This window comes from Parambassis ranga, chromosome 1 (genome assembly GCF_900634625.1).
Source record: "Parambassis ranga chromosome 1, fParRan2.1, whole genome shotgun sequence".
Taxonomy (NCBI): Eukaryota; Metazoa; Chordata; class Actinopteri; family Ambassidae; genus Parambassis; species Parambassis ranga.
In genome coordinates, this window is record NC_041022.1 from 8,847,414 (window position 1) to 8,874,314 (window position 26,901).

The following is a 26,901-nucleotide window of genomic DNA, read 5'->3' on the forward strand; positions in this document are numbered from 1 at the left end:
TGTTTTGCAGTGACAGCCTTTATTTATCTCAGTACATTCAGGATTGAGACATTTCATGGTACGAACAGCCCGCTTCAGTCCTTCAGGTTTGAAATCTTGGTGTTTTTATTGTAAGTATTGCATCTTCAACTTACACAGCTAGAATCAACATCATCATCAATCATCATCATCCATCAGAGTGTTTGACAAAGGATGGCCACAGGTTCAGAACAACAGGAGGAATCCCTATACTGCACATGGGACTGCCTTCGTTTGGTTTGGGCTGACTTAACTGCATGGACCCGTTTGCTCAAATCGACCTCCTGAGACACTGACATGTGGTTTACAAAAAGACACTGCAAAGTCCACTTCTGACCGAGCTGCCAACCCGGAGCCTGAACCACAGTCTAAACAACAGAGGTAAAAATATAGCTTTGTAACCACCAGCTTATGAAGATATGCTAATGAATCTGCAGCATCAGACCTCACACATTAAACTGATCCAGGACCAGCCTGCACTGAACATGACAACTGCAGTTTGTGCATCAGCACCTTGATGTCTTTAGAAGACAAATATTCCCCAGAGGCCTGATATTTGCAGCCCAAAGAGAGATGATCTGTGCAGACTAGTCGCAGGGTCAGACATCTCTGTAAAGCTCAGCCTCAGTAAGAACATGGAGAAGACACACTGCACACTCACATGAGCGAGGACAGGCCAGGCTTCATGTTTTAACCCGACCCGGAGTACTTTACCACACATGAGACAGCCAGAGCACTCCGGCCATGTCCCAGATTTTGTACTGCGAGCAGGTTGAAACAACACAAGGCTCTAAAATTCATTTTTCATCAAACATGGGGCCTTTCTCCCGTCAGCAGTGCAGGTTCATACAACCAACATATGAAGAAAGAAAACAAAGAGAAGATGAGGGTTAATAAGTTAAACCAGGGGCAGAGTTAATGTAAACTGTCCCTCAGAGAGAGAGAAAGAGGACACTGAGGTGTTATGAGGTGGTTTTGGCATTTGTTTTTTCAAATAAATCGAGCACCAGCAGTGGTGACTTTCTGATTCATTGCCAAGTCCAACAACCTCATCAGAGCTCCGCACATGTCAAAAATCTACACCTTTAATGATGTCCTTCAGAAAAAACAAAGGATTTGATCTTTTGTGTTTTATTTGTAATTCCTCCATCAGAGGCCTTTTGTAAGACACATTTTGTCAACTAAAACACAAGTCTAATAGAGACTACAATCCTCCTAATAGAGGAAAGTGGAGTTTTAGACCCCTTTCATTGTGAAGTTGCTGGCTTAATATTTGCCAGTAAAGTCTTGGCGTTCAGTTAAGAGTCTTGTGAAGAGTTAACTCCCCTCAGCACAGACCCCCAAAAACAAGATGGAGAACATCGGTCCATCCAGATGTGCGTCAGCAAATGGACAAGGCTAGTGACTCTAAACAGGCAAGGCTCAGCACTATAGGAGCAGCTTAGGGGCCAATTACATTTCAAGTGTCCATTGAATAAAACATCAGAAAAATGAAAAGAAAAAAAATGGCTACATTTTTTATCCCCTCCCACCCTCGACACAACCAAAAACTATAACAATAACCCATAAAATATACAATTCTTAAAATAAGGAATGAGGAATAAGCATCAAAAAGAGGAGTAAAATAAGATAGAACCAAAAATAAGTTAACTTCTTTTTCCCCATTGCTTGTGTTATTTGTGGGATTGAGAAAAAAAATAAATATTCAAAATGGTGGTGTTTTTTTTTTCCTTTCACACACAAAATGATGGACAGCTCAACATGACAGTGGAAAAGAATGAAAAAAAAATGATAACAGGCTTGAAGTGCAATTCTTAATGCCAGTGGAGCCGGGATGGAGAACATTGACATCATCATACAACCCGTTTTTACTTATCGACGCACTTCAAACTCTTCCTCCACAGATCACCTGACCACCAGTGGAATGCCATTTGCAGCTTTTTTTTTAAAATTTTATTTTATTTTAGTATTTTTTTTTTTTAAACACACCCTCATCCACGCACCATTCACAAGCAATATAAACAAGAGAATTCCAATAAATAAAGACAGTGCCAAACAAAATCTGCATTCTCCAACAAAAGTCCTACTTTTCCACGACTGGATGGGGAAGCTGTTCAGTGTGTTATTTTTTTTGTTTGTTTTGTTCTGTTTTTCTTTTTAAATTTTTTGCATTTCCTTCTCAGCTTTCGACTTTAGAGGATCAAAATCTTTCCATAAAATTTTTTTAAAATGCACAATAAAACACAGGTCAAACAGCAACAGAGGCAATAGATCTATCCATGAGCTCTACCTTTTTTTTGAAAACTCTTTTTTAAAGTTTCACTTATGAAGCTATTTGTATGTACAAAAAAAGTAGTTCTCTTTTTATCTTGGACGGTCACACACAAGTCTTTCTTCTGGGAGAAAAAAAAAAAAAACGGGAAGGAGTTCAAACTGACCAGACAAAAACAACTGAGAGAGTTATTGCTTGTTACTGCTGGAGAAAAGGTGGACATTATTCCCAAGTTTGTTGTTGTTGTTGTTGTTGTTGTTGTTTGGACTTTTTCCTTGCTGCTGTTTTTGTGTGTATGTGTTTGTGCCGTTTCTATAGACAGCTCTAAAGTAGGCAAGTGCAGGATAGCTTGTTGTAGCTGCTTGTTGAGGGGAAAGGAACCAAACCAAAACAAAACACACATACACACTCACACACACACACTCAACGTTACCACTCTATTGAAAATGCACCCACATTCGACAGGAATGTTTTCCTCCATTTTTGTGGCCGTTTTCTTCCATGCTTGGTTGGAAACGATCACAGTAGATGCGCTGTGTTTGCTTTAAAAGCTTAGTAGTGGTGAATCTGATTTGCTCCCCCCCCCCCGTTGGTTAATTGGTTTGTTCCACAATAGCACCAATTCAAGTGTCCGAGCTTCTGTGGTGTTGAGCAGAGGTAATAAAACAAAAGATGAAGATCGAATATGGGGCTGCAGGGAGATTTTTTCCTGGCTGCGCTTGTGTGTTGATATGGGAAGGATCACCCACAGTGTTCATTAAAGTCCAGAGTAGATGTGCTCCTGTTGATCCAGGCCAGACTGAACGCTAAGATACACAGCTCAACACAGAGAGAACCAAACATCACGTGAGTTTAAGTGCATTTTGAGTCAAATTTGGGGTTGTGTATCATTTACAGACATTTGATGGTTTTAGGAAAGATTATTCAATTATTCATTTTTTAAAATCAAGGTCTTGTGAAGTCTCTGATCTCCCTTTAAAATAAGATTAAAACTATTTTGCAGTCTGACATTACCGCCGCCTGGGTCTCTGGTTTCAGTGTTGGTCAGGGTGGCTCAAAGTTCAGAGGTGGGGACCTCCATCAACAGCGTCAAGTGGGCTGGAAACGGAAAGGCTGAGGCGTAGAGAGTGGGTGAGGGGAAGCTCTGCTAAGAAGCCAAAGAGATGGAACGCCAATAGCTGTTGGGGGGTGGGGTTGTGAGGCTGTTGTCGAAGGTGTGTCTTCGTAGGCATGGCTGTATGAATAAACAGAAAGGAGGGTGGGCCGGTTTGGCTTCGGGGGAGGTGGTGGCGGTTGTGGTGGTGCGGGGCTCTAGGAGGAGAAGGCAAGTTTGACACTGCAGGAGGAATAGCCCTCGTCGCTGGCCATGCTCTGCAGACTGCTGTGGTCATCCAGGTCGCTGGTGCTGGCCGTGCTGACACTGTCCAGATCTCCATGGGAGAACTCCGTGCTTTCAACATCCACCTCGATCTCTTCTGCAGGAGGGACAGAAAGAGAGGAAAAGAGAAATTAAAGATCTTTTCACAGAATCTCTGATTCTGCATTTTATTTGCATTTATTAAGATATCACAGTATTAGAGTGACAGCATAGAGCTCTCAGTATACTATATGTACACACACACACGGACAGAGAAGCTTCGCCCCCATCATCATAAAATTGACCCTGAGAGCTGTATCAAGCTTGGGGTTTGATGGCCTTGTACCTGCCAAACTAAAATCCTGTTGAACGACTACCCCCTCACTCACCTTGGTCAGAGTCGGAGCGGTCAGAACAGAGGGTGGAGCCCACACTGTCCATGCGTATCCTCTCTCCCTCCCCTGGGCTGCTCTGGGCTGCAGCAGCACTACTGCCTCCCCTCAGCAGCTCCAGCTGACGCTGGAGGTGCCTCTGCTCACGCTCCAGAGACTCCAGCTGGTACTGACTCTTCCTGTCTGCCTCTTCAAGTTTCTGGTCAGGAAGAGGAGGAAATTTTAATACCACAGAATGAGAGTTGAACATGGCAGGACAGAACAAATAAGACTTAATAAAGCCTCCCTGACAGTGGACAAAAAACATATGTCTTCAGTGACACAAAATAAACAACAAAAGTTAGAAGTATGATAAAAGTCAGTGTTTAGGCATTCTGTCACTAAACCTGTTGTGTCCTCTCGGATCTTACTCCTGCCAGGCCCTAAATGATTCTCCTCACCTGCCTTGTTTACACCGTGTTGACTTTTTCTGTCTCAAGCCCTTCACAGTGTAAGCCAGGGCCATGGCGAGGCCTGATACAGCTGTGCTGTGCTCTAACCTTGTAGCCTTATGTCACGTTTGTTGACAGATGAGCGTGACTCCCAGCAACGGGCCAAAACAATAGGCCATCAATACGCAATGGAGAGACTCAAGTTGACAGCAGACGTGGAGAGTGGTGGAGGGGGGTAGGAGTGCACAACAATATCGGCTTTATACTTCTCCCTCCCTGCTGAATGCACACTACAGCCCGGTCTGCACATAGTGACTGCTCGGTCTCAGGCCAGTCATGTGATAACAAACTGGATAACAAAGTGTTTTAAGTATTTTAGTGGAGAGTTACCGTAACCAGTCGTTTTAAATGCCTAATCCCAGCTACGACCAAAAACTAAATTTAATCAGGAGTGAAAAATGAAACAACGCCCTAAGGGTCATCGCCCTAACCCTATTGGCTTGTATTATGTACCTTTATGTGTGCTTTGGCTTTGTTGAGCAGGCCCAGGGTTGTGTGGCGGGTGCAGTCAGGTCCCAGGGGTATGAGGGACTTCAACCGCTCCAGACATAGACGCAGGTGAGCTCGTCTACAGAGAAAGGACAAACAAACAGAAAGAAAAACAGATATCAGAAAGATCTTTTACAATACGGTGGAATTATGGCATGGGAATAAATGCATCCTGGTAGCGAGGTTGTAGTGTGTTGGCTTTAAACAGTAAAATGTATAGCAGTAGCCTGCTATCAAAGGCTGAAACACTGTTAAATTAAATACAGTTTCTCTGCTGCAGTAGGTATTTTTCCACTATACAGATGCTAAGCTATTTATACGACTAATCTTCACAACAGCAGCTAATTTACAACTGCTCTCTGTGGGTACTGATAATCTCTACTGTCTAACAGTTGCTCCCTTTCAGCTCCCTTTACCTTCATTTCAAAAACCAATACAAATGTATTCTTACTGTGACAATCTAGCTGCTCATGTATTTTAAATCTCCGGTTTACAGGTCAAGACATTACATCACATATGATTCATTTCTAATGTGACCCCTCAAGGTAATACAATATATTCTTCAGGTATTTCTTGCACTCGTCTTTAGTTACTCCCTCTTACATACATTACAAAGTTTCACCACTTGTGTGCTCCATCATCCTGACAGTACCTTATTCTGTGACTGGAGACAGGCCCTAGGTACTATCTATCCTGCTAATGGACCCAAGTTGAGAGGTAAAGAGAGATAATTGTAGCTATAACACAATCAGTGCTCCATTAGTAGGGGCTGGCCTTTCAGCTGGCCTGACAGGAAGGGTAGAGAGACATCAGGAGTCAGAAGAGGCTCAGCAGAGCGACCCAGGCTCAGGGGGGAGCCCAAAGAAGACAACCCCAGGGAACGACAGAAGAATTCCCTGCACTGCATTAGACAGCTCTCTGCTATGCTACTCTGAGACTGGTGAATGCATGCGAGTGCTAGCTAGAGTATATCTGTCTGGTAAAGGTAGGCGGAGGTGGGGGGTTAGGCTATGCATGGATGGTGCTGATAAGAACATGAGAGCAAGCCATTACAGCCATTACACCAGTACTGTGTGCTTGAGTGTGTGCTTAAACTATGTGAAGAAGACAAGTGCTAAATGTCTGGGGAGGGAAGGAGGAGGTGCCCTGGCTCGGTTTGTACTGTTAAAAGTCACACACACACACACACGTACACATTATTCTGGGAGTTTGCATGATGACTATCAGCCTGGCCCATGTCATCTGTCTGATTAATCAGTTCTATTCACAGGAGTTAGCGGAGCCTCAGTTTTTTCCTGTATCTGTGAAACGTCTATCTGCGTGTCTCATCTGCACGTGCACAGATATCAGCTGCCAGATTAGAGCAGCCTTGAGGGGGGATACACACTCAGCTCCACCTGGAAGATGTCGGGGATACACTCAGACGCGACAGCAGGGCTAAAGATTCCTCAAAGTGATTAAAATTCTGTTCATTGTGCTCAACACAATAATCAAGATTGTGACTTGATAATATCTGAAACAAGGTATTAAGTGTATTTTGCTGCAATTTGTTAGGTTTCATATATAACCATTTTCAAAATAAAGTGGGCCATGCACATGGAACGCTACTACACTGCTGATTTGCCAATAAAATATTTATTGTGCAGCTGTAGCAGAAGAGCTGACAAATGTATTTGCACATTCCACACAAGAACAACCACATACGTGTCCAACACGTTTACTGCTTTTCACAAATATGAAGATTTCTCCAAAGATGGCCATGGACTGCCTGATAACCAAGGCTGTGAGGGCAGAGGAGGAGGCAGTGGTCATGTGTAGGTCTGCCTGTCTGTCTAGCCTGTCAGGCAACACACTCCAGATGCTGGAGACGCACAGAAGGAGATTAAAACCACCATCTCGACAGACAACCCATGATAACCCCCACTTGCAACCACTCCTTCCACACTCCCTATGCCCTGACCTACTGACATGACAAATGCAGAGAAAAGTCGGGGTGCACTGACCGCACAGACACAGCAGAGAGGGAAATATCCAATAATGGCTTTTAGCATCTTGAGCAGTGTTACTGCCATTTTTTCGCCAAGCCACTGTAAAACGCCCTTCTGCACTCAGCAATGATGATGATGATGTTGATGAGGAGTCCCATTGATAGACATGATGGCAAAGAAGACCCAAAAAAGCATCTGAGGAACAGAGTGTCACCGTGACAGGCTAGAGGAGCTGATTCATGGTCACACAGCTTGGTGAAAGTTTAAATTTCAGCAGGCAAGTCAAGATAAAGGCGGAGACAGGTTTATCATGTTAGTCTCTAGCACCAGCACTATCTCTAACAGCAGACAGCAGAGGCACATGTGAAGCAGATACAGATACCTAATGTGACCAATTGGGAGTTAAATGGCTTTTAAATGCTGGTGTTATGCATTCAATTGCATTTCCTGGTAGCAATACTAAGTCACCAGTGTCAAAGGCGGGGTCGGCAAATACAGTCTGACCTACAGAGACAGACCCCTTTACCTTTGTGTCAGTCTGAATGAGGTGTGACTGCCTCACTTACAGGTGAAAGGTCATAAGCTCCGGGCTACTGCTGATGCTCTCCAAGACAGGTTTCTAATCCCTGAAAAGGCTTTCTTATCATCTAGACCTGCAGCCAAGCAGCTTACGCTATTCACAGCTTACAATATGAGTGGCGACCTGTGACCATAAATACCTGCATGCTGCAGGTGGGATCTTTTTGCCTCTGCCCTCCTGCAGCCATGCAACCGGCAACAGAGCCTTCTGTTTCTGGAGTTCTTAGAAAAGACTGGTGTTCTAGTTACATAAACAGCTATGGATTTACTGTGCAAGCTGCACAACTTCATGTCCTCAGCTGCTGTGAAACAGGATTGTTTAAGGAAACTCAGTATAAATGACGTGACATCACAGAATAACAGGCAGGTAGGTAGAATGATGTGGAGTTGCTTTCAGGGGTTAAACTGCTGTCCTGAGTGAAGCTTCAATAGCAGAGGCAAGTTTTTATGGACAGAACAATATGTGTGGAAATTGTAGTTTTAAGATTTCTCAATAAAATAAGATGAAAAAAAACAGGAAGTACGCTTTCTAAATTCATTTAAACAGCTAAATAATTAATGATAAATGATGATATTTTTGCTAAATTGAATCAGAAATATTAACAAATTCAACACACACAAATCTCACTGAACTAGATTAATAACTGACTTAACTGTATACGACTGGATGTGGAAAATATTGTAATATTATGGGTTAAAGAGAAGTAAGAGAAGTACATTCACTGCAGCGGTGACTATTTCTCTGCACTTCCAGGATACAATAAATGAATGGCACGGTGAGCTGTAGGTTGCCTGAATGAGGAACTCTCCATCTGTGGCGGATTACATAACACGTGGCCAGTTGCTACCAGGACCTCTGCTCCAAACTGTCACGCACAGCAGGGATATCAAATCCCTCACTGACAATAAGTCAACAGGCAAAATCAGCCATGTTTGTCCTTGTATTCAAGAGAGACAGAGAGATTCCTGGGAATGTTAGCAAATATAACAACATGTTTTTTTGTGCCTTGTGGATACCTTAGCAAACAGCTGCTTTTGAAATCCCACGCTCTCTTTGTCCGTGGAGCAGTGAGCTTTTGTGGGCAGGAGTCAGAATACAGATCAATTTCTGATGTAACTGGCTATTCAGAGTAAACCACATCTAAACAAGTTCGACAAGTTCATGGGTGTTTCCTGAAATTCACAGAGTAAACACTCACAGGGCTTATAGTATACAAACTTATAGTATATCAAACCAACATCTAGCACACCCATGTATGCACTCCCCAAAGATGTACCACTAACACACCCTTGAGACAATGAGGTGCTAACACCCAACTCACTACACTTCCAGTGTAGCGTGTGTGCTCCTGTGGCTTGTGTTCCCTGATGGGCCCCAGATGGGTGTGCAGCCACGCAGCTCTGCCTTTTGGCTTTGACATGTGAGCGAGCAGCCAGCCAGCCCTGGGTCATTGCACCACACCTTTCCTCTGTATCCATCCTGACTCCCCATGAATCACGTGCATACCCCCTGTCCCCCCCAGATCTGACGATTTTTAACCATTTAGCTCCAGTTTAATTCAATAAATTCAAATATAGTTAGAGTACAAGTGAAACCATTTGATCAAACAACAGTTGTTCATGACAAGTAACAGACACATATTTATTCTAAAATTTGCTGTCATTTCTGCACTACTCTCCCTCTCCCTGTAGCCGTTTCACTTGTTGTTGAAATGCATCAAGCTGCCTCCAACGTGATTGAAGCCAAGGCCTTTTTACAGCAGCACTTTGAAGCTCTCTGTTGGTATGGAAGAGCTGCCCACCATGGCTCTTACAGAACCTACGCACATCCTATGTACCACAGCAGCTCTGCACGCACCAGCCTTGTTCTTGTATCATCTGTACGCACACACGCACACGGTGCATGTGCCTTTGGAACAGTAAAAAGGGCAAACACAACACAGCATACACATGCTTTCCCATGTATTGTAACATATAATCTCATACATCTGATAGCATTGCCTGAAAACATTTTTCTCTCAGTAAAATGCAACAATCAGTAAGAATATGCAATTCCAAGGGCAATCAGAAACAATGTGAGATACATGGTATCCCTGAAAATATTCCATTAAGAACAATGCACGAATACTGTGAACCAGTGAAGCCCAGTGGCATACAGACACAGACACAAGCAGCTTTTTGTATCCCCACTCTTGTTGAAATACCAACACAGAGACTGTCATGACCTTTATAGGTGATAAACTGAGCAATGGTGTCTTTTGAACCACAGGATCTGTTTTTAATAAACCCAAAACCCTTTTTATGAAACGTGGGACTTTCTGTTGTCTGCAGTTCTTCTCCAAGAAGTCCCTACTCCTGGGATATAAAGCTTTGAAAAAACTATGCTGCTTTGTGCAATGTACTAATCACTTCAAAAGACTTCCTATATTATACTCTTTAATAAAATCCATTTTAAAACAGTACTTACAAAGGGTTTTGTGGTTCTGTGTATCTTCTGTAACCAACACAGTTAGTTGGAGGAAGAGCTATAGAGCAAAAAATGTAGCTGCCCTAGATTCCAAACTTGTGAATACATAAATAATGGACAACTTCTCAGGCCATCCAAGATGTCTGACATAATTACTGGACATGCTTTTAAAGGGGAGGGTCAGATTTCCAGCCCAGATACCAGTCAATACACGTCTCTTTGGCAAATCCCTCCCCACTACTTCAAACACATTACACACACACACTACACACACACACACTTGACCTACTTCTAATATATGTGCTGGAGGAGGAAATGTGACCCTTCACCCAGTTATTACACTAAATACACATCACCAATAACTGTCTCAGTGGTAAATCTCTTAAACTGACATAAGAAAGGAAATTAAGGCATCATTACACTGGTGCCGTTAGGGAGAAAAAAAAGTCGACTTTATGAGGGATTTTTTTGTTCCTCCCCCTGCCTTACTCCATCTGCAGTGTCAAGGCTCATTTAAAGCGACCGCAAATCATGATTCACTGCGATGTCAAAAGATTATCAGAGTGATTAGAGTATTTTGTAATGCAAAGCCACATTTAAAGCAGACTAAGGCACGTCTATTCGGCCCTACATCAAATCAAGGTCAAATTATCCCGCAACGTGGAGGAGGAGGCTGTAATTAAAATCACACAAAATGTGGACAAAGATGTTTTTTGTTCTTTCTATGCTTTGAAGCATTATTTTCCAAATCATTCTTAATCCATTACCTCACAGTTAAAAACAGCAAACATGACATGCTGATTGCTTAAATGGTCCAGCCTTGTCACTAGGCAAATGACATGAAAGCCTCCTTTTCCCAGATCATACATAGTGAAACAGCATGGGAACATGTGGCACACTGATCCACACTCTGCAGATGGTGGCATGTAATATACATGGGAGTAGAGCTCAAACCAAATGGCAGTCTATACATCTGCCCCACCCAAACCCATGATGCTTTGCTGTGTGAACATATGGGAGACGTCAAGGTGGAATGATCATACACACAATTTGTTTTTATAATCACAGAATAAACCCAAAACATACATAGCTGAATCATATACATATAAGGCATATATATCTATCTTGTGACCAAGGAAAATGCAGTATAAACAACTGTGCGCCTATGCACTGCCCATGCACACAAGCATTTATAATGTTTCACACACACACACAACAGGGAACACAACAGCTCTCTGTGTTTGCTCACCACCTTTGTTTACTGGATAGCTGTATCAACACAAAGGACAGGGTTGTTTTTTTCTGCTAAACATGCCTCTTCTAGGATTCTCTGTTTTTATGCCCCCCGTGTCTTTCTCTCATTCTTTGTTGAGGTGGGGGTCATACTCTCCCTCCCTCTTTCTCTCTCACTAACATGACCACTGTCAGGCTGTAGCTAAGGTCACATGTTTACCCATACAGAAAATGGCACCTGTCTAAATAGATTTTTTTCTTCATAGTGGAAACTACTACTCCCCTTGGTTAACTGCTGGAACAGTCATCAAAGTGGCACCAGCCTGGCTGCAAAACCGGAGCTGTCTGTATGTGCTTTAGCCAATTACTGCTTTATTATTTGAGCTATAAATGGCATGCTTAGGAAATGACAAATACAGAAAGAAGTGATATCTTGAAAACATCTCATTATGGGCAGCAGCGACATCATTATTTTAGGTTCTCCTTCTGGTGGAAAACTTTGTGTTGATGATTTATGATTTGACAGATGGTTCGACCATTAGCCCATGGCTGGCATGTGACGAGTAGCCCAAGTTGTAATATCTTTAATACCTGCCTGACAACGCACTGGACTAACAGCTAAAACCAATGGAACTGTAAGATTATATGATCATTTCTACTAAATAACAACAAACGACAATTAACAAATATAAAAGTTGCAGACCAGTGTGGTGACAATTTTATTTTCTCTACTGGGTCAGCTCATCCTACATGCACACACAAGATTAGAGCACTACAGCAACTGTAGGTTCTTTTTTTCCCCTGACAGACTGATGCTTCCATCATCTCTTCTATGAAACATGGACAGATGGGATAGATGCAGAGGGAGTCAGAGCGAAATGGAGAGGGTGAGAGATATACTGTAGAGAGTAGGGGAGGAAGGGCAGTGTTCTGTCAGTGTAATCTGCCCAGAAACTAGCCATGGGCACGAGCGAAAAAAAAAACTGCCTATTAAGAACTCCATTGGGTTTTAGTGATAGTAAAACTAAAAGACTAGTCAGTTTACTTGATTTGAAAGTTGCAGCAACAAAGTATAGGAAAGCACCAAAAAGACACTCATGCTTTGAGTTGGGCATGAATGCAGTTATTTTATGCATGGGTGACATCAGCGGAACGCTGAAAGATTAAGAGCTGTGACTCCACATGGTCCTACTAGGGAGAGAGGACTAATTGAAATGAGCCAGTAAGGTTACTCTCTTTGACAGGGATGTACACGTTCCTATGAGGCTAAGTCAAACCTTAACAAAAAACTCAAGAAGAATAGAACTACTTCTTGTCTAAGGAAACAATTATTAACAAGTCTTGGGATTTCCATGGGAACTATGCTGGATGAGGACCAATATTCTGGTTGGATGGTAGAGAACAAAAAAGAAATGCAGATGGGTTGAAATGCATTGCTGCTTGTGGGTGGGTGGGAATGAGACTTCTGAGCATTCAGGCAGTTGTGACCTCAATCCCAAAAAGAGAGAGAGAGAATCTTTCCAAATGGCTCCCTGTAAAAATGCATATGGATTCAGGGCTGAGCCACAAAGGAAACTGTAGTGCTATAAAACGCAAATGGTAGTTGAAAAAAAATCAATGTGAACCCGCTGGAAGCTATCCCACCATACCCATGGCCACAACTTGTAAATAACATGAAATGCAGTTGATTATGAGACAGGTCAATGCTGTTTTTATACTCAACTCACTCAAGTTGTGCTTACATGATGACAATGCATGGATGATGGATACGTAAGTGGGGACAAACATGAAGAAAAAACAAGTGACTTTGAGAGAAAAATGCAGCAATTTACCCTCTTAAAGCAGCTATTACAGAAAAAAACACGTGCTCACATACACATACACACATACACGTGCAGAGTTCATTGGAGTAGAGAGTGAGAAAAACACTGACAGAGAGAGAGAGAGAGAGGGGGGTGCAGTCTCTGTGTGGCTGGACCAAGAGACTCTGGGGCTGAAACCCATCACTAACACACGGATTAGTTCACACGTGCACACTGCCTTTTAATCTGCTCCACTGACAAAGGTTGGAAGGGAGAGAAAAAGAAAGAAGGCGAGAGACAAAGCGATGGACTGAGTGAAAAGGGATAGTTACAGAAACAGAGCCAAAGAGCTGAAAGGGAAGGAGCGGGATGAAGTTAGTAGAACAGAAGGAAAGAGAGATGGACGACGCGCTGCACTAAATTGTGCCAGTATCAAGTGAAAATGCAATGTTGTAAATACGTTTGTATACAGTAAATAAACCAAATCCTGCTCATAAACAGATCATGCGACACAAGAAAACCTTTAACATCAGCTGAACCCTATGCGTATCTGTTCTACTGATTTCCTTCTAAAGTTCCAACCCACAAAGTTATTCCAAAACCAAAATACCTACCCAGTTTGCCTTCTGTAACTGGGCAGAAGCTTTGGATTAAAACAAAAACATGGCCTGGCTCCAAAAATCTGCCCAGCGTAAAGCCAGCGAGATCTAGCCAGATGTTTACTCTGGGGGCAGGGTGAGGACTGGTCTATGTGTGTTATGTGTGCATGTTAGGGGGTTGTCCTGTCAGACCACATCCCTCTTACACTCATCCATGTATTTTAATATATCCAATTGAGGATGGGGAATACACGTGTAATCCAAATATCCTACAATAATATTTACCAACTGTCAACACACACTCACCCATGGGTGAACCCAAAAAAGTCAAAATGACAGTAAAGCCAGAAACTAAAAATAGAGAGATTTACTGGATTTTCATGTGGTGTTTGAATGCAACATCAGCATGTGTGACATATGGTGTCCAAATATACACTTACAACTACAACTATGATATTTTAAGTGCATAATTATTCGTGCCATACTGCCAAAAGATTCTGTAATAATTTAAATCTAGGCATTTAATGTAACTCGGAACTCATTGTGAATATTCAACTGAACTGCTTTGTATTCACAGAGGAAAAATACGAGAGGAAAATGAAATATACCTGATCCATATAAATAAATGCACCACGGCTCAAAAATTGCAAATAAAAAAGTGTGGCGTGGCAATGTGTCTGACTGAAACAGGAGCGGTTTTGCAGACTTGCAAAGAGAAACTGGTTTGTAGAAGCTGTAAACCTACAAATATCTACAGCATGTGTGTTCTTAGTTATGCTGTTTTTACAGAAGCGCTGTGAAATGTCCAGGAACAGCTTGGTGTACAGAGGGTTACACTTACCAACATTTTTAACAGAGTCACTTAACCCAGTTAGCAGCAGGTGGGTCCAGGGGGTTTACTCCCCATCATAGAAATTGCAAATCATGACATTCAGTGTAAGCTTTGATGCTGAGTATGTGAGGAAGCTGTTGTGGGAGGAAGGGGTGGAGACTGCTCTCACTGTTTTTTCACCACACTGCTCTCTGATTGGTGAAAAGATAACCTCTATGATTGGTCAGAAGAAAGTGGTGTTTCCCCCTTTTTCCCCAGCTGTGCAGCTAAAAATAGAAGCCATCGTCAGATTTAGCCTAATTGAGTCTGGCTTGCATCTTCAATGGGCTTCTTAGTTCCCCCTCATTCTATTTCTTTCTCTTTATAAGTTAGCTCGTCCGACAATGTAATGAGCTGCTCCAGGAAAGGGGAAGGAAAATGGAGTATTTGTTCCTGGAACAGTTTGTAACCACAGCCTCATCTATTTGGACCAAAGAGGGCTTATCATTAAACTCAACACAACGTCGTTAGGAACTGAACAGAATAATGTGGTACAGCCTGAACACACAGTCCCTGCTCCACATTGATTAATCTGAATACCTACAATGAAAGTGATATCACTGAAAATGATAAAAAAAAACAAACGTTGACTCAGAGAAAGTGGCTGGTTTGACAGCTTGCCACCTGCTGACTCAGCTCCTAAGCCTGTCCAGTTTTGCTCTATTTGGTTACAATGTCCTTCCTCAGAATGCTGTACATGTGCGCTTTTGCAGGATACGGGCACAACAAGAAGGCACCAAGTAATCCAGTCCTCTGTGTGGAGCCTTATTAACCTGTGTACTGAAGATCTGTGTAGGGATGGATTAAAACTCAAACACTGGTGACCTCTGAAGTTTTTACATCGCCTTATTAGGCTCTTTATCTATCACTTGTTGACGTTTTCATTTTATTAATGTTGCAGATGAGAAAAACATATGTAACTAGCCTGCTGATAATGATGATCAACAAATGTTTTACTTAAAGAAATCTGGCAACCATGCAGGAAGGTGGGACTGAAATATAAATCTGTGACAAGTAGTTCAGTCAACCTCTTACTCAACCCAATATACCACTCCAAATAAAGGATCATGTCCCACTGTGTTAATTAAAGGATGGAAATACTAACGGTACACACTCAGCTTTGCGTGCAGCTCAAGGCTTCCCTTAGTCAGGTGTGTTTGACCAATCCCTCTGCTCATCCCATCAGCCTGTCAATTACTTCCCTCCCCTCTGACACAGTCGTTAGCTAAGCCAAAGCCAAGCTAGGCTATTAGGAACTAGGACCGGTTGGTCTCAGAGCGAGGGGAGGTGACATGTCCCAGCACGTGTGTGTGCTCTAGCAGGGCTCACTAGACCAAAGATCAAGTCCCTTAAGCTGCTTTTCTGAGCCAAGAAAAGCTTACAAGTTGTCACGTTGGTCAGAACAAATGGTTCCAGTTTTAGGCCCTGCAGCAGAGCCGAAGAATAGGCTGCACTCACTGGGCAGACAACAGGAAGACTGGTGAAGCAGTTTTGCTTTCTTTAAGGAGCATCAGTACAGCCGGAAAATGTAACCCAGGCTTATTCATGTTTGACTGCTCATCCAACCCCAGGGCTGGGACAACAGTACTGAGTTTATAGCCCACTGGTTAGTAAGAATGGAAACACATGAAGCCCTTCAAATGCAACAAAGCCATGTGCCATAAAAAATGTAACAGTCTTCTAGTGGTTTCGAACACGTTAACTGAGACATAAAAACTAAATTTCAAATAAGAAAAAAGCATTTTATATGCCTCGCAGCATGCAAAAGAAACAAACTCGCATACAAAAAACACCCACACCAATCCAAAGTTCATCACAAATGAAGTGAAACCAATGAGCCACAACAAATTCTAACCTCACCAATGCTCCTTACATGCCACCCAAGGATGATGTGCAGTGGGCCTTTTTAATATTCCACAAACACACAGTGAAACGTGTTTAACCAGCTCTACTCACAAAGAGCAGAGAAGAGCAGAAAAACCAACACTGTTACCTCTACACTGGTATTATAAACCCGGCCTTGATTAAGAATTTTAAAATGATTACATCGTCCTGAAGGAGAAACAACTGGTTAAACACCTGCAGATCAAACACTGAGCCATGAAAAACCCTTAGCTATTTAGACAACTCACCTGAACTAAGGAATTTACTATCAACATGTTTATAAAAAAAAAATCACTATACGCAGACGGCTCCGGGATCAAGCGGGCAAACAAGTCTTTTACTGTTAAATCCTGCTAAGGCAGCGTAATTTAGTAGTGACATGTGGAAGTGAAATAAGACTGTTAAGAGGTACATGATCAAAGCAGCAGAGCCACCCCCTTATCTGGTCCCGCCGTAGAGGGCGAGGATCTGGAATGTGGGTTTTCATTCTGTGCCTTTTATCAACATCCTGAAGTCTCTGCTGTCACAACGAGTCTGCATGTCACAGAGGTTATCAAGACCTGCGGTAGCCATGCGAGGCATATCGTCTCGCCGACTGTAGATACACAGGGGCGATAAGCGTTGGACAATATCACAAGTCAGGCCGGACCATACAGGAGCAGCCTTTAATTTGCAAGGCTTGAAAGTCTGCTGAGATGAAACGAAAGCCGCGCTGCTGCTGTAGAATCATGGTATAAGCCTGACACACTTGGGTGAACAACTATGCCTGATATATACAGTGTAACTTACAATGGGCACGTGCTTAAAGGGAATTGGATTAGATGCTGGCAAAAAAGGGGGATTATAAATGATTTTGACTCTAAATGTGACTCTAAAAAAGATGGATTACCATTTCAATTTTTACCCACTTTCTTTGCAAATGAAAATTCAAATTAGTCTTGTACTTTTCAAATACTGAACACCAACAACATCAGGCTCAACTGAGCTGCAAACAAAGGCGAGTGAAGATAAAAAAGGGTATCTGGATTTGGTACAGTGGTGTGGTACAGGACGGTCTGTTCTCAGCCTGCTCTGCTCTTTCTGAGCCAGGAAAAAAGGAGAGGGAGATGATGCAAGTTCCACTGGATGTTAGGAACATGATAGGAATGAAAAGGCTGTCAAATGAGTGGGTATATCACTGTCATATTTTTTCTATGTTTGGCTTTATCAACTGTATTAACGTATGGAGGTTTACATTATTCCATTGGCAGCCTGAACTCAGTGGTATGCCACCAATGAGGACAGAGTTAATGCTGATCCTTTCTGTTCTGCCATCTACAGGCTTTACACTAGAACAATCTGAGATGGCTACAGGCCATACATGGCCAGAGGAACAGGCCATACTACAAAGATCAGTACCAAGAATGTGAAAGGAGTGACGACAACAGCCTTCACACTGTGTTGTAGGAACAAACAAATGAGCTGGCACCATTTTTTGAAATGTATTTGTGTGGGTGGGAAACTGAAAAAAATGCAACCCCACATGAGTGCTGCAATCTGCCGAGGCCAGTCAGCCGACCGGCTGGCCTTGGTTGGCTTCGCATATGAGCACCAAAATGACACATCAACTCTTGTCTATATTTAACACACTGGACGGCTCTCCTTCCAATGTTCCCATCCTTTCAGAAGGCTGCCAGGGAGTATGGTGAGAAAAACAGGCTGAGGTGATATGTAATTACACTGAATGGATCCAGCCTCCCACATCCTCTCATTGTACCCACACGCTCAGAGATAATGAAATGGAAGGAGAGTCTATTTACCATAAATCCTGAAAGTCTAGCCGGTCTTATTTATGGTGTCAAAGGAAGCCCTGTGGATTGACTGTTGAAGCTTGCAGAAGTCCCAGAGCATAAACACCACGACGCACAGCAATGTGGGTGGTGAACTCAATCTGATAAGGGCTTCTAAGAAACCAGCTCTTCCTGCTCTTTTCAGAAGATGGTGTGGTAAACCATCACAAACTAATGTCTCACCAAAGGTACCACTTCTTTAATGTGGATATCATCTTGAATGCAGATATAACTCAAAACCATGTTCAGTACAGAAAGCCACTGAAAGGACATTTTTTTAACTATAGGGCTGACTTTGTAACCAATAAATTGTAAGCACTGATTTTTTAACTTTAGCTTCAACACTGCCAGCTGCTTGCAGATTTAGGTCAAACATTTAGGGCAAATATTGACAGCTGCTGACTTTTATACAGACTACAACGTGCACAAGGACGTGCATAAATTCAGTGCAAGAATGATTGTCCAGCACATTTGTTGTGCCGACCGCCCACGTTTTGACATGACACTCGAGGACGAAAGAGGAAATCACATGGACCAAATAACCACATAGATGCAAAAAACAAGCACATAAAAGTGTCAGGTCTGTGTGCGAAAGCAAAGGAGTGAAAATAAAGGACAAAATGTCCTGAAACCCTCTAGGCCACCCCTTAAATTTTTGATTAAAGGGTTAGACCTTTTGAAGGGAAAGTTCTTAGTTAAAAACCTGGTTGGGCAAAATAAAAGTAGAGCATGACTGACTTGTTGTCAAATGTCAGGTTAGGACATGCATGTGTGTGCTCTGTGGAAGGTTTAAAACATTTATTGACAACTCACCTATTCTTTTCCAGCTCATTATGTGTTGACCTGTAAGAACAGAAAACAGAAGCTGTAAAATAAAGAACAAATGCAAATGCAGACATTTGCAAGCACAATGCAAGAACAGCAAGAAGTACTGCACTCTACAGGAGAAACTGAAGTTGACAAACATGGGCTAAAGCTGCATCGTAAATTGGCATGTACAATTTTATTTATGGATTAATTAAATATTAATGTTATGTGTATCCCACTGCCTTTACATCAACAAATATCACAGGACATCTGGGCAATATACAGCATTTTCCTTAGCAAAGCATGCCATAACTAAGTGTGTGTGTGTCGGGCAAGTGCGTGTGCACACTGCTGGACGGTTCCGAGCATGCACACACACATACACACACAGGCAGCCAGGGTTCAGTGCTCTGTTAATAATGTAAAGTGAATCAGCTGGTCCCTAAGAGTGTCTTTGTATGGCAACACACTGAAGGGAGACAAGCCCTCCTCCTGATTCTTTAATGGCCGAGTTCCTATCCACACAAACACCACTGTGCCCTGTCAGGGGACACAGGACTTAAAGGGGGGGGGGGGTGAGCAGGCAACCTGGTCAAGTGCTTCTCTATAAGGTATGTTATCATTGCTGAAATGTGCTTTTGTCATCATTTTCTTTTCTTTAAAAAAGAAACCTGGTATCAGTTGACAAAACAGCCATCTTGTTAATGTGGATGCAGAAACCAAGAGATAAGAATAGAACAGAGGAAATGCTGACTGGTCAAGATTGTGGCTCTGTCTGCAGAAATTGGCCTCATTTTTTCAAGTTTAATTATTCACACCAATAAGGAACACCATAAATCTACATTAGAAAGCATTACTGTTCATGTAGTTGTTATGTAGTTGGATATGCAAGACTGGATGTTAAGTCAACTGTGGCAGCATTTTTGACGTAACGTGACAAGGTCTATAGCAGCTGTAACAGCAAAACACAGGGCTCACAACTAAGCTGGTGCAGGCCATTTCTTGAAAACCTGTGAGGGCCTAAGTGCTCACACGTGTGCTCTTGACAGGTTTCAACTTACATATTCTACAGACTTGGAGTAGTCATGCATGACTGCTTTCTGCACTATGCTAACCAGCAACATACACTGAAATAAATGATAAATCCAAGCCAGCGTCATCTCTTTTCATCTACTACATTAAATCAGAAATGAGCACACAGCTCTAGAACCAGTGTTTTACTGTGAAGATAAATATATGAATATGTGTATTGTGCAGGCTTGTGTACACCTGTAATTCTTTTTCTTTTCAGGACTGCTGATTTCTATAGCTGTTTGTGAGACAGAGCAATAGTTTTGTAACAGAAGATGAATACTTTAGAGTGCATAATTTGCGTCATTAGCTGTCACAGGGGTTGCACTGCATCTGTGTTGCTTGGTAACCCACATGCCTGTTTTTAATTCTGTCCTAACTCTGTGTTTTACCTAATGTGATTTTTTTTTCTTTGCTGCATTTAAAGATGATTTCTTGGAAGCCTGATGTAGAACGGATGCAAGAACAATTGATTGCATGTCAGTGTACCAAGCGTTGTGCAAAATGTTCATCACGAACTAACTGCCAATGATGTCAAGCCGCAGGTAAACCCTAGTACGAGCTCTCTTGATGAAACATAAAACTATATGTTAGTTCACATTCAGAGAAATCACTCCAAATCACATTATTTCTTTGTGGTCTTTTATCTTTACAAACCCCTTCCGAATCAGATATATGCTGCTCGTCTGGAGGTTGACAACAATGCCATACTGATTGTAAATAAAATAGGTGAAGGCCCCACACAGCAGCAAGATTGCTTCTATAGGAATGCATGCTTATATGTGTGTGTGCATGTATATGTGCATGCAGAGTGAGTCGATGAGATAAAGCAACCCTGCTATAAACAGTAGGCAAGAGAGAACAGAGTCAGATAAGCTTATCACTTTAAGCCTTAACACGCTACTGAGAAGGAAGTTATTACTGGAGCATGCTAGTGCCAGAAAGCAGAAAAATAAAGTGCGTTTAGGGGAACAGTAAATATTATAATTCAATTTTGGGATATGCTCATAGGTGTCCACAGAGGAATGGACAAAAACAGAGGCGCCTGACATCTACTTTCATCAAGACACCATTATGAAATCGCCTTTTATCATTACATATGCACACACAGAGGAAGACAGTGTTGTAGATGTCATGCACAAACTTCTAAATGGAAGCACTTATTTCTGCAATTCAGCATTAGAATAAAAACTACTCAACTGACTCACTAGCTGGATTTCTCATCTGGGTTGTAGACCATATATATATATATATATATATGAATGTCAAATAAAAGTAATTGACTAATGCTGCAGGCATGTGGTGTGACAACAGTGGCAATATCCAAATTATACTGTTGGCTTTCAGACTGTGATCTTCCAGGGGGAGTAACATAAACCACATTACTATACCAGCCTGTGAAATGGTGTGATCCCAAAAAAAAAAAACGTGTTGATTCACTGGGTAAGTCGCGAGCATGTCTCTGCAGAGAGCAAGTCCAACATTCAACATTAGACATTTTGAGAAACAATTTTTTTCTTTGTGCCTTTTGCTGCCATTTTCTCCCCTGCATATGAAAATAATTCCATTGCTGACTCTTGAAATTCCCCCGTATTAAAAGCTGATTTAAGGGCTAACGTGCTTTGTAAAAGCTTATTGCTTTCCTGGGATTTCATTTTCCTGAAGCTTCAAATTGTTCCAAAACATGATTAGTTGGACTCTCATACGTTTTCTCCTTTTGGGACCAAATCTCATGCAACATTCTGTTTAGACCCTGAGACTTACGGTATATCTGATCGTGACTGTTGCCATGCAGAACAGCGTTGTGTGTTCAAAATGAGTAATGTACAGTTCCTGTTTGTGGCCCTCATACATGCATTAATATTGAAAGACTCAGAGACCAAAAGAGGAGGGCTTTCAATTGATGTATGACTGTCAATGGACAGATTAATGTAAGCAGCCTAGCACCAAGGGAAAACACAATGCCTGTGAGTATTAACTTGGATGATTTCTCTCTGCTTCTGCTACTAAATACAAGTTCCTGTCATCAGTGAAAGCAACATGCTCGACAAGGACTCTCTCTACACTTTGTGGCAGATAATGATGTGATTATCAGACAGTCTTACATCAAAGCTGAACTAGTGAACAGATTACTAAACATGTGTTACACAAGTGTACCTTTGTGTATCTTTAGAGAATATAAATACTGATTACTGATTACACTAACAACATTTAGTCCTAACAGAGTCTGCACATTATTTACTGTTGGATGTCTGCAAACAACACCAGCCATAAATAGCAGCAATTCCTCTTTAGGGTGACGGACTAAACATCCCTCTCTCTCTCTCTCTCTCACCGTGTAAATTACATTTAACATGGATGAAAATCTGGCACGTCTCATCAAAATCTAAAGACGTCACTGAAGCCACAGCCAATTCTTTAAAATGTTTGTAATCATAAACTAAAAAACGATGGCACAACTCCACACGTGATTGTTCGTTGTCGAGTCGTCACGTTCTCCACGATCCCTAACCTCGGCCACTGCAGTCCGTTTAACAATCAGCTGATGAAAAGCTAGCAGAGCCGTTGCTGCTGCCCTCTAAAGCTAAACAGCGCGGTGGACGCTCACATTTTTTTGCATTGACCTCTAAAACGTCGAGTTTCAGAGGTTTTTTTTATATAAATCATGCAAACTTCTCTTGACGAAGGAGGTCAGTATTGTGATCAGTAATGCTGCCTGCGCTCGATGACAGCGTGCATGTAAGGCGAGTTTGCGACTCATTATCAACGAAATTCACGTTTGAATCGTATTATTATTAAAACACCATAATTACACCATAAAACTGCGATATCTTACCTATTGTGGTTACTGCTGAACTTCTTATTTCGGAATTTTCTTTGCCTCTGGTAGTTTGTGTTCTGATTTGAAGGAAATGTTGAGGCATATCCGTGTTCACACTCTGTTGGAAGAAAAAATTACTGGTTAAATGTCAAGCGTGGATAACTTTGGACACTTTTTTCCTCAACACCGTATACCTGTGATACCAGTAATTAATCACTTTATAGATGGTGTACAACGTTTTCTGGCAGCACTTCCCTTTTTTGCGCATTTCATTAAAATCTTTTGGCGTTGTTAACTTAAAACATTTGAACATACAATTACCTCTTTCTCTTCTTTCTAGATATTCCGCTGCTTCCAATAACCGCTGGATATTTATTAGCTGAACAGCCGTCATTTTTATCCCGAGGCTGGCTGCCGTTAACGTTAGCAAACCTGTCTTTGACGTTTAACGTTAGCTTTGCAAACAGCAGCGACCACTCGCTTTTAAATACAAGGAAGACAGTACATCGGTAATTTCTACACTGGATGACTTTAAAAAATACACTTTTAGTGTCTCTGCTGGCTCATCAGAAGCCTTTGTCGAAAGGCAAGAGGGAAAAAAATCCAGTGTTTGCAAGCTAGCAAGCTACAGCCAATACTTGACAAGCTTCGTTGTTAGAAAATGTCGAAACCAGTGTATCAAAGTATTAAAGTATCTAGGAAACACGGTATCAAATTTTTACAAAAACAGATATAAAGAATATAAAATTTTCCCGAGGGAGCTCGGAGCCAGCAAAGTCCCTGCTGCTGCTCGTTTCCTCTCCTCTCCTGTTTGTTTACCTAGCTGCCCAGCTGAGAGGCGGGGACATGACGGCGAGAGGCCGGTCTACGCGCAATGCATTCTGGGAATATGAGTCTTATGGTGCAATGGCAAAATGCATCCAAACACAAATTAAAACATCACAATTTGGCCAACATTTACTGCGCTTAGCAAGTACAGTGCCACCCGTGACTTTTAAATAATACAAATATAATTGTAGCAGGTACACAAATGACTTAACGACATTAAGCTCTTTCCAGTCACTTGTCACTACAAAATAAGACACTACAAGTCCCGTCCTACACTAGGACCGTGGGTGTGTACTTGCCGGCTGAAGCCAGGCCCAGCAACACGTGGCGTCACAAGCAGGGTAGGATCTGATTGGTTGATGGCTTTGAGGGGCTTGGAGGGTTGAGCTCGCATCTGACCAACCGTATAGGAAGTTTGCGCCATGTGGAGAGCGATGCGTCACGCCCACAAATTGCAGGAAGCAAACAATCTGGAGGAGAGCTGCGACTTACAGAGAATTCCTACTTTAGATTAAAATATCCGATTTATTTTAAAAAGGACTCCAGCGACGCGCATTTAGCACGTGTGAGCTGCACAAAAAACAGCCCGGCACGGACAGACGTGTACGCAAAGGACAGGAAAACAGCCTGCTCACAGTCTGTAGCCTATAAAAATGATGTGTTGGTATTGTGCATTAATCATTACTCTAAAGAGTCTTATATATACACATGTGGAATTTTGCACGACCTACTTGTCATGGCATTAAAATATATGCAGGCCTAGGCCGGAGTCCACTACAATGTGCGAGATCATGCCATCTGCAATCAACCTTATCTAGTGTGGCACAATACATAATGGGCTTATAAAGTAGCAAATTAAACAGGGAGGCTTGCGAGGCTCTATAAAAGCCAGATTGGACATTGCTCTGTGCGCTTCTTTGCGTTTTATCTATAAAGTTTTCGGGGTTTTTCCATCCATCGAGTCTGCAGGGGCAGAATGACATCATCCTAAACTGAGTTGGAGGGCGCTGCAATGTGGTCAGATTTATTATATCGGCATGATAGCCAACATTCACACCCACACACACATAATCATTATGTCATGTTTCTTCATCTATGCTGCAGGAATAATAAAAAAACACAGCAGACTGCAGGTTCCTAGAGTTGTGGAGGCGAAAAAGCGACATCAGTGCCCAACGCGCAGATAATGCAGATAAAAATAGTCCGGAAAAATACTGAAAGCTCATATTTTGCACCCTCTCCTATTATTGCATTGAGTAAATCACTCGTTTAAGTCTGGTGCCCTGTCAAAGGCTATGCTTATTGCAGGCAGTGGTGCTTAGTTGAATGAACTCAGCCCTTTGTTGTCTGAGACTGTTGACAATGAAGTCTTGTGTTTTTTTTTCCTGAAAATCAGATGCAAGTAAAAAAACGCAGCACAAATAAAACTCACTTCCGTCCTTTCTCTCCGCGCTGTCAAGAAACCTAGCAGCCTCCAGCAAAACTTGTACGTTTTTCAGAAAAGTGTTGATCTGCTCCATGTGGGAGTCTTTGGAGTTGAAGACGTCATTGAAAGGACAACTAGACATCTCGAAATCTTGCTGATCCAAGAGAGATTCCCCGGAATCAAAGAAGAACTCCTCAGGCTTCAAACTTCTTCTTTGTCTTTCACTTTTGGCCATTTTTCCCCCCCTCTTCTTACTTTAACTGGTTTCTGGCGACGTGCAAACACACAGTGAGGCAGGCAGCTACCAGTGATCGCTGCTCTTGTCAGATGGTTCCTCGTTTCTTTTTCCTTTTTTTTTATGAATGCGGGGTGTTTAATGTGGAGCAGCGGCCAATGTCAGTGGATGGTGCTGCATGGGAAACAAGAGCCCGCCCCCCCAATGTGTCTGAGGAGTCCGCATGGTCCTTGTGCCCGCCAAGACAAGACAAGCTGTGTCTTATCAGAATGAAACACTATTCGCACAACCTTGATTTAGTTCTATTAGCTCTTGTAATTATGATGATATGGAATCTTAGAACAAACAACAGAAATAGCAGTGTTACAATCAGAGAATGTACTGAAAACATGAAATATAATCAGTTGACTTATTATTGATAAGCTATGACTACAAGTGATTAGCCTATTAAATTTGCAATCTAAGGCAGAGGGAGTGTAGTGTTATGTGGACATGTAACACCGTAATGGACTGATCTGGCACAAAGTTTGAAGTCTGTATACTGTATGTCTGGGTTAACTGAAAATCGCAGGTCAGATAATGATAACGTGGCCTTCATCATGCAGTCATCCTCCTCAGTCTTCAAGGTCTGTCAATGAGGACATGGGGACGTGGTGGCAACACTAATCTAGACTACTTCCTGCAGCATGGTGTGCAACTTATCCAAACCTGCCCTGTTTACCAAAACTGGCACCATCAGACTATTACTACCTCTTACCCAAGGTGAAGGTGCTCAGTCATTGCTGTTTAGTCGTAGATTTTTTTAATATCATCAGTGCTATGGTGGTCCTAGACCTTGAGTTATCTTTAATGTTTTTGTCCACCAACTTTACCAATAATCCCTTCATGTATTATGTGGTTAGGCATGTAAAATTACCAGGATAGGTTCAGATCAGAGTTCCTGTAGTGGGAAACCTAGACATTATATTTAGTAGTGAAACCACATCTTTTTCTGTACTGACAAATAAGCCTTTTTCTGCAACTACTTCCACAAATGTATTGTTTTCAATTTATATGAGGTACTCTACTTCACTAAAAAGCAACATTCACACTAATACACACACACATCTGAGACTTAAACAGGGAGGTACACAAAAAGAAGGAAGAGTTCTGTGTCTAGTGTAGTGCGTCCATAGATCCTCCAGTATGTGCCATGTGAAAGGGAACTGGGAGATAAGTTCTTAGCCTTGATCTTGTGCCATTTTCAGTAGACCTTTAGCTGAGCCACAGCAGAGTCCGTTTTGAACCATAACATGTCGAGGCAGAGGCCTGTATTCAGCCCTGATACCCCCCCCTCCACTCTGCCACTTCAAAGGGCCAGCAGCAGCCCATGATCGTTTGATGTAAAGTTCACAGAAACAGAAACTTTCAAGTCCAACGCACAGGGGAATCTCTGAAGGTCT

At 42.1% G+C, this 26,901-nt stretch overlaps 1 protein-coding gene across 2 annotated transcripts; it reads right to left on the bottom strand.

Moving 5' to 3' along the window:
• On the bottom strand, positions 1 to 25,570 carry mxi1 (max interactor 1, dimerization protein). Of its 2 annotated transcripts, none has more exons than XM_028401382.1 (6): positions 25,231 to 25,570; positions 22,986 to 23,088; positions 19,085 to 19,114; positions 4,984 to 5,098; positions 4,037 to 4,238; positions 1 to 3,765 (listed from the first exon to the last, which is right to left on the bottom strand). In XM_028401382.1, the coding sequence occupies exons 1-6, from the start codon at positions 25,457 to 25,459 to the stop codon at positions 3,602 to 3,604; spliced, it is 843 nt and encodes a 280-aa protein (XP_028257183.1). In that variant the 5' UTR covers positions 25,460 to 25,570; the 3' UTR covers positions 1 to 3,601. The 2 variants fall into 2 exon arrangements, with proteins under 2 accessions (XP_028257183.1, XP_028257191.1); XM_028401390.1 differs by lacking the exon at positions 25,231 to 25,570 and adding an exon at positions 23,292 to 23,769.
• Positions 25,571 to 26,901: the final 1,331 nt, after the last annotated feature.